This window comes from Carassius gibelio, chromosome A2 (genome assembly GCF_023724105.1).
Source record: "Carassius gibelio isolate Cgi1373 ecotype wild population from Czech Republic chromosome A2, carGib1.2-hapl.c, whole genome shotgun sequence".
In the NCBI taxonomy this organism is placed as follows: Eukaryota; Metazoa; Chordata; class Actinopteri; order Cypriniformes; family Cyprinidae; genus Carassius; species Carassius gibelio.
Genome location: NC_068372.1, coordinates 5,954,657 through 5,965,736, shown reverse-complemented (window position 1 = coordinate 5,965,736; position 11,080 = coordinate 5,954,657). Strand labels below are relative to the sequence as shown.

The 11,080-nt window shown below is 41.8% G+C and overlaps 1 protein-coding gene across 1 annotated transcript in view; it reads right to left on the bottom strand.

The window, feature by feature from the left end:
* Positions 1-9,182: 9,182 nt before the first annotated feature.
* Positions 9,183-11,080, bottom strand: part of LOC128025039 (parafibromin) — a 30,121-nt gene continuing 28,223 nt past the window's right edge. The window contains exon 17 of the mRNA XM_052611020.1: positions 9,183-9,635. Within this exon, the coding sequence (XP_052466980.1) occupies positions 9,599-9,635 (37 nt within the window). The 3' untranslated portion in view covers positions 9,183-9,598. The remainder of the gene's footprint in view (positions 9,636-11,080) is intronic.

Genomic DNA, 11,080 nt, shown 5'->3' with positions numbered 1-11,080 from the left:
GCTATTTACTCCGTATACAGACTACAAACACAAAATCCTACAACAACCCACACTGACTAACTGTGTGGGAGCCATGTTATACTCTTAGCTCTGCCCCAGGATGGAACCATTCTGAAATTGGTAGGGGGCTTTCTCCTCTGGGTATAGAAACATACATACATACATACAAATCACTTGGCAACAAAATATACATTAATGAAAATAAGTAAAAACTCACAATTCAACACACATATCAAACAACCATCAAGACTTTAAACACCAGAAACAATACATTTTTGTACAGGCATGAACTGGTGACCCATATTAGATTAGATTAGATTCAACTTTATTGTCACTGCACATGTAAGGTACGGGGCAAGGAAATGCAGTTAGCATCTAACCAGAAGTGCAATAAGCAGTAAGTACAGGATATACCAAGTCTTCAATATGTACAATAACTATACAGATAAGTATTATGGACATAATTTACAGATTTTAAATACTATCAGCATGATATACAGATAGGTGTACTATGAACATACCATACAGATGTATTTTAGAAAAGTGTATGTACACTATTGGCAGAACTATGAACATATGAACATCATTTACACTATTGCAATGGACAGTAAAGTGCATAGAAAATATTTCAGTGTGCAAATGGATTACTCCGTGTTTCTGGATGAACAGACAGTAGTGCAAGTAATAACAAGTTCACCATATGATGTCACAGCAAAATGGCTGCTCAGCATGGTAAATGTATAAAAGTCCCAGGTTGAATATTGCACAGGTTTGGTTCTGGAAAATGGAAACTGGTGAGTGTTTGCAATTTTTTGTGTGTTTAATGCCCAATAAATGATAGTAGATAGAGAACTTGTGTCTGTGGTTATTTCAATGTTTTATGGCAGATGATATGAAATGGTGCTTGGATCAGTTTGGTTGGAAAGTAACAACAGTGATCACTATAAATTAAACAACATAAAACATACTCATTAAACACAGATGCACAATACACTACGCCATTACAGATCCGTGTATCCATTTATATGCTGGCATTCGAATCATGCTTGATGTTAAAATGTTTGCCATGTATTAATGATTAACTGTGTATGAGGCTAGTCACAGTGCCTTAACCTAATCTTAAACTTTGACATTTCCTCCCCCTTCTGGTGACACTCCCTGTGGTGTCCAAGACAAAAAAAATCAGGGCCAGATCTATAGGATACTTTAAATTGAAAGGGTTGTATTGGTAGAAACCACAATTTCCTGTAATACAGGCATTTGTGTTTTTCATTTGGTTTAGCCAAGTTAAGGCTCTTTGATCAGTCTCCAAGCTGAACTCTCTACCAATGAGGTAGTACCTAAAAGAGTCCAAGGCCTATTTAACTGCCAGGCACTCCTTCTCCATGGTTGAATACGGTGTTTCACGGGGAAGAAGCAATGGGTTGAAGCTGTTCTTTTTAAGTGAGTTCAGTAAGTGCTAAAGCCCTTTTTAAAAAATTGGGGATAAATCTCCTGTACCACCCTACTAAGCCAAGAAAAGTTTGTACCTGCTTCCTGGTTGTAGGACGTACCGCTTGCTTGATGGCCTCGACTTTCCCCACCTGTGGGCGTATGACTCCATGTCCCTGCACATGACCAAAGGTAACACACTTCCTGCTTGGCAATAGCACACTTGTCCGGACGAATGGTGAGTCTTGCTGTACAATGTTTCCTACAGATGTTGCAAATGGTCCTGCCAGGATGTACTGAAAATTATTACATCAAGATATGCTGCAGTGAAAGCCAAGAGGAGCTGATCAATCATCCTCTGGAAAGTTGCAGGTGCCCCATGAAGTCTAAAAGGCAGAACCCTGAAATAATAGTGGCCAAATGAAGTTTTAAAAGCTGTCAGCTCTTTGCAGACTGGACTTAGTGGGACTTGCCAGTAACCTTTGCATAGGTCCAGTGTTGTGAGGAACTTTGCATTACCAAGTTTCTCAAGTAGTTCATCAACTCTTGGCATGGGGTAAGGATCAGATTTGCTTTCTGAATTGAGTTTTCTAAACTCAAGGCAGAATCTGAGAGAACCATCCTTCTTTGGTACAAGCACAATGGGGATGCTCCACTCACTAGATGATGACTATGACTTCCAGGTTCTGCATTAACGCCAACTCTTGCTTCATTGGTTGCCGTATGGCTTTTGGGTCTTTTAAATGAATGTGGTGTTGGACAAGGTCTGTTCTTCCAGGTTTGTCTAGGAACAGTTTGTCCGAGACGCATTCCAGTAGTCGTTGGCGTTGTTCAGTTGACAAATGTTGAAGGGCTAGGTGGCACTCACTTTGATGAACAGGTAAGTATTGCTCCTCTATTTTATCCTCTTCCTATACAACTCGAACAAAGAGCTCTTTCACAGCCTCTTGTGGTGAATGTGGCTGAGAGGAACATTCATGCCACTGTTTCAACATGTTAATCTAGATTGTCTGGATATGTTTTGCTTGCCTGGCTTGTCATTAGCTTCCCAGCTGTCCTTCAAGACATCCAGAGGACCTCTGACCTGTTGGGCAAAAAGCAGTTAGAAGGACGAAAACCTGGTGGATGCCTGGGGAAACAACAGCAGATAAGGTAACCATTGGTCCCAGTTTTTGCCGGACTCTGACACAAACGTTTTAAGCATGGATTTTAATGTTTGGTTAAATCTTTCAGATCAGATCTGCAACCCAATTCCTTCTTTTCTGCAGTCTGTATTCTTTTGAGACCCCTGTCTCACCTACACTTTCCTCAGTGAAAAATGGAATTTCTCTAAGGGTGCTCTGTACAGACTCTTTGGATGACTGGTTTACATTTTGTGGTTGAGCTCTAGTGACTACTCCACAACACGCTGTCTTCTGCACTAAATGTGCTAGAACTGGCATATCTGTACCTAGCAAAACTGGTTAGGCAAATTAGCTGTAATACCAACGTTCAAGTATGGTTGCTTGTTCACCTCTATACAAACGTCGGCAGTGGGTAAATCTGCTTTGTCCCCATGGACACAACATACCGAAACTGTGTCCTCAGAGCACAAATCTCTGGCTATTTACTGAGCCTGTACTAAGGTCCTTGTACAACCTGTGTCTACCAGGGCTGTAATTGGTTTTCCATTTAATAAAACTGTAATAGTGGGCTCTTTGGTGGAACTATTGTCAGTTGTAGGGGTGGGTCTGGGTACGTAACACAACCTTGCTGATTTAGGCTTTTTAAGTGGGCAATGTGGGCTAGTGTGACCTGGTTTATCCCAGTTATAACAGATAACATCAGTGTTGGGCTGGGTCGAATGTGTGTCTATGGGTGCTGTAGCTGTAGGTGGTGTGGGCTTAGGGTGGGTGGGATGTAATATCTGGGCTTGGCTATGAGAGTACAAACTTCTCCCTGACCCCTCAGACTTACCTCTTGCTGCTTGAAGGCTGACTGCATATCTGAAGGTCTCAGAGAATCCCTTACGAGCTGCAACACATGCTTCAACCAGTTTAGCTGCCTCTTCTGCTGTAACGGGATCTCTCCCTTTCACCCAAGTTTTCACCTCTGGATACAGCACACCCATATACTGCTCCAACACCATGGTGTCCATCAGGTCCCTCTTGCTGCTTTCATTAAACTTCACCCACATAGAGAACAAATCTTTTAGGCGGACATACAACTCCATCAGTGACTCGTTAGCAGGTGTGTTCAGTGTTCAAAATCTCAGTCTGTAGGTTTCTGCTTTGATTTCATATTTCTTGAGGATGTCTTCTTGACTCTCTCATAGTCAGAGGTATAGGCAGGTGACATGGCAACAAATGCATTTCTTGCATTCCCAGTGAGCAGGGGAACAAGATGAATAGCCCACTCTTCTTTCGGCCACTTGTATACTTCTGCCAGTCTCTCAAAAGTAGTAAGAAAATGTTCAATATTATAAGTGTCTTGCAACGTAGGCAACTGATGTATGTGATCAAAAACCTGAGCCACTGATCATCCAGAAGAGAGAGCTCCTTGTCAGGCAAGCTCCAGATTCATCTGCATCTAAGTGACTTGATGAGTGAGGACCTTGTACTACTGTTCCTGTTGAGCCGACTTTCTCTTACCTCTCATCCCTGTCCTTCTGATATTGTAGGAATGATTGAAACATTCCTGCCAGGGCTGCAAGGGTGGAATCACCAGTGGGGTTAAGGTTTAAGGGCTGCACTGGATCTCCACGTGTGTCACCTTGCTCTTCCTCCACATCAATGTCAAGCTGCTAGCTGACGTTTCCTCTTCACCTTTAAGTGTTAACAAAATAAGCCAATGAATGTTGGCGTGCAAGATTGCCATCACGCATCCCGCCCCGCAGCGCCAGCATATAAGGAGAGCTCATATGGTCACATATTCAGTTTTTCGCTGATGAGCTGAGATGGTGTGCCTCAGCCGTACAGCGGTGGTACATCAACTGTTGCGAGGGAACGTAACGTCTCAATTCTATCCTTCAGGGTATAAGGGTTACCATACATAACCAAGACTTTCCCTTTCAGTCAGTCACATTCAACATTACGTCAGTGACTGACAAATTGGGATCCGTAAGAAAAACACCGCTATTGCTGATCCCCTCCAATGCCCTGCGAAAGCTGGCAAGTCCCCCCACACCAGTCAGGACAGATGATAGGACAGGGCCTAGGCAAAGGGACCTGCCATTGCTGTTCCATACAGTGCGATCTTTGTCCAGCACAGAAGTGAAATGGATGCCCCTGAACTTAAGAGGATACCAGGCGAACTGAATCACATAGCCGAGTCTGATGGTTGTCGTGAGCCAGCAAGATGTCTGGGGAGTGCTAGCCAGGCCCCCAGGAACCAACCACTGTTTTACCCGTAGTGGTATCCTGTCCAACCAGAGGACTGAATACACTGGATCATTGCTAAACTCAGTTTAAGAATACCTACTGTATCAATGTAAAAACCTTCATTGTCACATGAAGGAGGAGACGGGAACCGGCAAACATTTAAATGAAACAAGCACAAAACACAACAACCCATCGCTGATGACTGCTGTGCACAAATAAAACCAAAACACAAAACCCAGGCCTGATCCTCTCTCTTCCTTCACGTAACTCCTCTTTTATCCTTCTGGATCTCTTCCGTTGGACTCGAGACTGGTGAGTGGCCCAGGTGTCCCTCATTTCCAATCACTCCACTGGCCTCGACCCATTCCCACGACTCTCGGCCCCGCACCCACTCATCACACCTACAAAGCTCACTCACTATAGGCTTTTGGCAAATCGGACCATGCCCCCATTTTCCTCACACCGGAAAATAAACAAAGGCTCATTCAAGAACCCCCAGTGCAGAGGGTGGTGACGCGCTGGTCCGCCCACTCTGAAGCATGCTACAGGTAGCTCTTGATGATGTAGACTGGGACATGTTCTGAGCGATTTCCTCTGACGTCAGCTAGTTCACGGATGTAGCATTAAGCTTTGTATACACACTAGCAAAGCAAGCAACTGAAACAGTAACTATAAGAATCTTCTCATACCAGAAATCGTGGGTGGACAGAACAATCTGTGCTGCAGTAAACAAAGGCACTGCTGCGTACAACGCTGATCTCTCGTAGGGAAACATGAGAGAGGGGCCATGGATCAGCGTACAGCATATGTATGATTTCCATCAGCCAATATTTCCCTTAACCATCACGGAGCTACCAGTATAATTTTCAATCCCTCCTTCCTCACTCTGTAAAGGGCTGGGGATATCGACGAAGTTGATGGGAACACGTAAAGGAGAGTGAGAGGCACCAGCGCATCTATTCCCAGAGGCGCACTCTTTCAGAATAAAGAATAGAGGGCATTGAGCATTGTCCTCTGTCACCATGTGTAATGGGAGTGATCTTAAACCTCCCTGTGTTTATGTAAGCCACAACCACAGTGCTGTCCATTCTCACGAGAACATGATGATCTTTCAGAAAAGGGAGAAAATACTTAAATATGGTCAGCATTTCCAGGTAGTTTACATGACAGCTGACCTGTCCTGCCCTCATGAATTTTCTGTGTTTAATTTTAATTCCAGCCTCTGTATATGTTCTAGGACCATAGCTGTGTGATCTCTTGCTTTGTGCTTCAATTCACTAGCCAATCGTCTATGTAATTAGCAAGAAAAAAAATTCCTGTGGGATAGATATATTCTTATGTTAAAATATGCAACCTTCAAGTCAATTGGGGTAAACCAATCGCCTGAGCACAGTGTAGTTTGTATGAGCATTCTGAACTTAAGTTTCCTTAGGTCAGGATGAATTTGAAACATGGTAACAAAATGTATAGACTTGTGGCAAAAAAATATAAATAAATCCCGTGTCCAGGGACTATTATTCTTTTCCATTCATTGTTCATAGAGCTCATTAATTGTAGCGGTGCCTCAGGTGTTTAAATAGATTTGTTATACATTTTACAGGTTCACACATACTCTGTCTGCAGTGCAGAAGCAGCAACGAGAGTGCATTAATGTAACACGAATGCACATTAAAATAATGCATGAGTGCGAATCTCTCTGTTCGCACCTAGATTTCATTAATTTTTGCATTTTTTTTCTAACCTTTTACCGTGTGCAGTGTGAACGCTCTGATCTGTTAACATGGGCTCGGAAAAAAGGCACATCACAGACAGTGTGTGAACCTGGAGTTACGTAGGCATATGCCCAGTCTGTTCTGTTCTCACTCTAGGCACATTGCATTCTGATTGGATCGGATAGCATATTGTGGGAGGTCAAGGCCGCAGAAAATCGTGCTATAAAGCGATTTAGAATTCGCACACGCTCAAATCGTGATTTTTATGACTATTTCTATTCATTGCACAGCCCTAGAATGAACTGGCAATGAACAGAAAATAATTTGGGCTCGAACCGCTCAGCAAAACGGGAAAATCAGATCCAGTTAGAGCTCGGCAGTGGGTAGACAGTCAGCAGAGCAAGCAGTCAGGAGGGAACATGTTGACAGCCATTTATGTTCACCCTGTTTAGTCATTTATACATGTTTGAATTTATTGTTCCGTAGCATATGCAGCAAAGACATCTAGGATAAGTTGGTGGTTTATTCTTAAACCAATCAGCAAGCTCAAATAGTGGAAATAGTATTTATTTTTTGTCATTTAATTATATATATGAAATGATGTTATGTTATGACTTAAGGCCAATTTATAGCATACGCATTGACGTGTACCATACGTCGTACCCTTCGCCGTACCCTGAAGTGCACCTCCTTAAAAATGTAACTACGCGTTGCGACGACGCGGACTGCAAGATCTGTGATTGGTCGGCTTGGTAGTATCACGTTTCCTCCTACGGATTTCAGGAATGATCTTCTGTACCCTGGACCAGCCGCCATTTTTAAATTCCGAAATTAGTAATTTAACTAAAATTAACAGTTTTTGGATCTCAATAAGCTCCAGCTCCAACATGATCCGCTCTCTTTCAGTCGCCATTGTTCGTAGAAGCCCGCGAGGATCGAGGAATGTAAACACAGTGGAACCCGCTCGCTTCAACTAGCGTTTCGGCGGTGTAACTGTAGAGCAAAACAGACATACGCAGAAGTATAAATGCTCACGACGGCATCGCCTACGACGTACACTCGACGCAGAAGTATAAATTGGCCTTTAGACATTTTACATATATTAACAATATTATTTATTTTAATAGTAATTGGCGGCCCACCTGTACCACCACAACCCACTAGGGGGCCACGGACCACAGGTTGAAAACCAATGCCGTAGGTATTTGTTCAGTGCATGAAGATCTTATATGGGATGGAGAGATCAAATCCCTTTTTTTTTGGTGTATCGAGTAAAAACCCGAGAATAAATTATTCCTTTGAACTGCAGTCTGTAACCACACTGAACAGGACTGTGTGCATTCGTGCCAAAACGAAATGAGTTTGTGGCCTGTATTGTTCATGTGCGAACACTCAGCACCCAAGACAAGAGTTTACGTGGCTCATCATGTATGCAGAAGCGATGACTTCCTGAGGTGGTGTTATGCTGTGTTCTGATTAGGTGTTTTGCAACATTTGTTGAGGAAACAGCGAAAACTTTATGGAACTGTGAGCATGTAAAGTGCTTGTGACTAGTGGGTGGGTGTGCCTTTTACTTTCTCACCACCTGGTTGGATGAAGGGCTTGCTGATCCAGGTGCTGTAGCAGGTGGATGATTTTCCTGGTCAAGGCGGGTTCCTGCTCTGGTGGACCTCTCTGACATACTCCATTCACACGCGGTCTCTGCCTTGAAATGCAATAGCTGAGGGGTGGGCCAACTGTATGTAACCTGTGCAAAGGTCTGCCAAGGAGGTGGAGGGGGCGTAGGAGGCATCTTCCTTGCTCATCTCTTGTCTTCTCCTCGCTTCGCTTTTGCAACCATGTTTTTTATTTAAATTGTTTAATTTTAACATTTGATGCAAAAACACAATAGCCTAAATTGAGCTTTGTGAAATTAACAGGCTGCATGAGAGTGATCATAGAATAGCATATAAAGCATTTCCAGTTATTTCTGTAAACAAAGCAGCGCTGCTCTTATATACTAAATACTGCATTATACAGAGGCAACACGAAAACAAAATACCAGCTATACTTTTCTGAAGATATTCAAATAAATCTCCTCAACCAATTGTAATTGACTTAAATGGTTACATAATTTAATAAATTTTTAACCAGTTCGGGGTCCATCACATCCCTACTTAAAATAGGCTTTTCTGAAACTGAGGGAAAAAAAATGCATCACAATTTTTTTATAGCTTTTATTATAATTTTTTTTATAATAATCCACATTCAACAGAAATGTTTAAAAACAAACATTACTTTCAAACGCATTTATACAAAACCATCCACAAAAAAAAAAACCAGTGTACCCTTGTAGAAAACTGACTTTGACTTATGGAAGCAACTGCAATTTCCATTTCAAAAGTTCTTAGATGCAAGCAGAACTTGGGTTTCTGGGTTAAACTGGGTCAATCTCCAATATACTGCTGAATTAGAGAGCAAATTCACCATGAACAATCTTAAGTACAGATTTTATATAACCACAGAATTCTGGTTATTCATATGCCTGCAGGATCTGAACAAAGCCATCACTTCCTAAACCACAAGGCCTTACTCTAATTTTACCATTCACATTTTTGCAGTAAATGTCAATGCACCACTCTACACTTCATAGAACAGAAGGCAGAATGCAGAAAAAAAAAAGAAAGGAACAAAGTGAATCTATAATAACGAGATTTAGACATAGCAGTCATTTTATTTATATCAACAGGTCACCATTTTCAATGGCTTTTTCATCCAGCTCATGTTTTACAAAAAACATATCAAATATCTCCTTTTGAATCTGACTTGATCACCAACTGCTTTACAATCGAAAAATACATATCTACTGAGAAAACATGACAAGGACCAACCCAAAGATCCTAATTTCGTCTTGCCCGCCCTGACCTGCTCATCTACGCGTGTAGGAAGAGACAACAAATCATACTGGTGTCAGCAGAAAGTGAAGCGGATTGAATTCCTAAGTGCTTTCAGGAAGGCTGAGAGCATCAGGTGTCTAGTAGTACATCTTGACCGGTCTCTGGAGGGAGGGAAGATCTCAACAGTCTCGATATGCTGACCGGTGGATGGCCAGCAGTCTCAGAACCTCAGATGGGACTTGTGTTTGACCATGTATCTGTAGAGGAGATGTACAGATGATGAACTATACATGATTACTATAAGGGTTGAAAAATACATTCAGGTTCATAAATATAGGGACATCGACAATTATAATCTTTTTGGCTTTATACACCACCACAATGGATTTGAAATTAAACAAGATGTGCTTTAACTGAAGACTTTCAGCATTAATTTGAGGGCATTTGCATCCAAATCAGGTGAATATACAGTTTGTATATGTGCCTCCCACTTTTTAAGGGACCAAAAGTAATGGGAGAGATTAATAATCATGAATCAAAACATTCACTTTTTAATACTCGGTTGCAAATCCTTTGCAGTCAATTACAGCCTTAAGTCTGGAATGCATAGACATCACCGGATCATCATCCCTGGTGATGCTTGTGATGGTGATGGTTCCTGCTTGTTCTTGGGAAATGTTCCCTTCAGTTTTGTCTTCAGCAAGTGAAATGCATACTTAGTCAGATTCAGGTCAGGTGATTGACTTGGCCATTGCATAACATTCCACTTCTTTCCCTCAAAAAACTCTGGAGAGTGTTCTTGATCTGGCCAACTGTTGTAAAGGGGGTTTTCTTCACCAGGGAAAGAATTCTTCGGTCATCCACCACAGTTGTTTTCCATGGTCTTCGGGGTCTTTTGGTGTTGCTGAGCTCACCGGTGCGTTCTTTCTTTTTAAGAATGTTCCAAACAGTTGATTTGGCCACACCTAATGTTTTTGCCATGTCTCTGATGTTTTTTTTTTTTTAGCCTAATGATGGCTCGCTTCACTGATAGTGACAGCTCTTTGGATCTCATATTGAGAGTTGACAGCAACAGAATCCAAATGCAAACAGCACATTTGAAAAAAACTCTGGACCTTTTATCTGCTCCTTGTAAATGGGATGAGGGAATAACACACACCTGGCCAAGGAACAGCTGACCAGCCAATTGTCCCATTACTTTTGGTACCTTAAAAAGTGGGAGGCACATATACAAACTGTTGTACACTGTTCACCTGATTTGGATGTAAATACCCTCAAATTAAAGCTGAAAGTCTGCAGTTAAAGCACATCTTGTTTGTTTAAATTCAAATCCATTGTGGTGGTGTATAGAGCCAAACAGATTAGAATTGTGTCGATGTCCCAATATTTAACCAGACTACCTAAAAATAGATTTATAAGCGGTTTAACTGAATTCCTGCACACTCAAGTACCTACTAAAGGCACCACGACTCAAGTTATATTTTAGCAGGAACTACAAAAAGGTTGGAAACATTTTCACATGATAAACTTGAAAGACACTATGCAGCGATCAAAAGCATCTTAAGCATGTTTACACAGACCAAAAAACTCAAATTTGATTGAGAGAAAATAAAAAAGTGGGCTACAGGTCAAGGCAAGATCCAATAAGATGTAAATGAATGTCTCTATTCTGCAACCATGGCAGTAAAGGCATGTTGTTTTC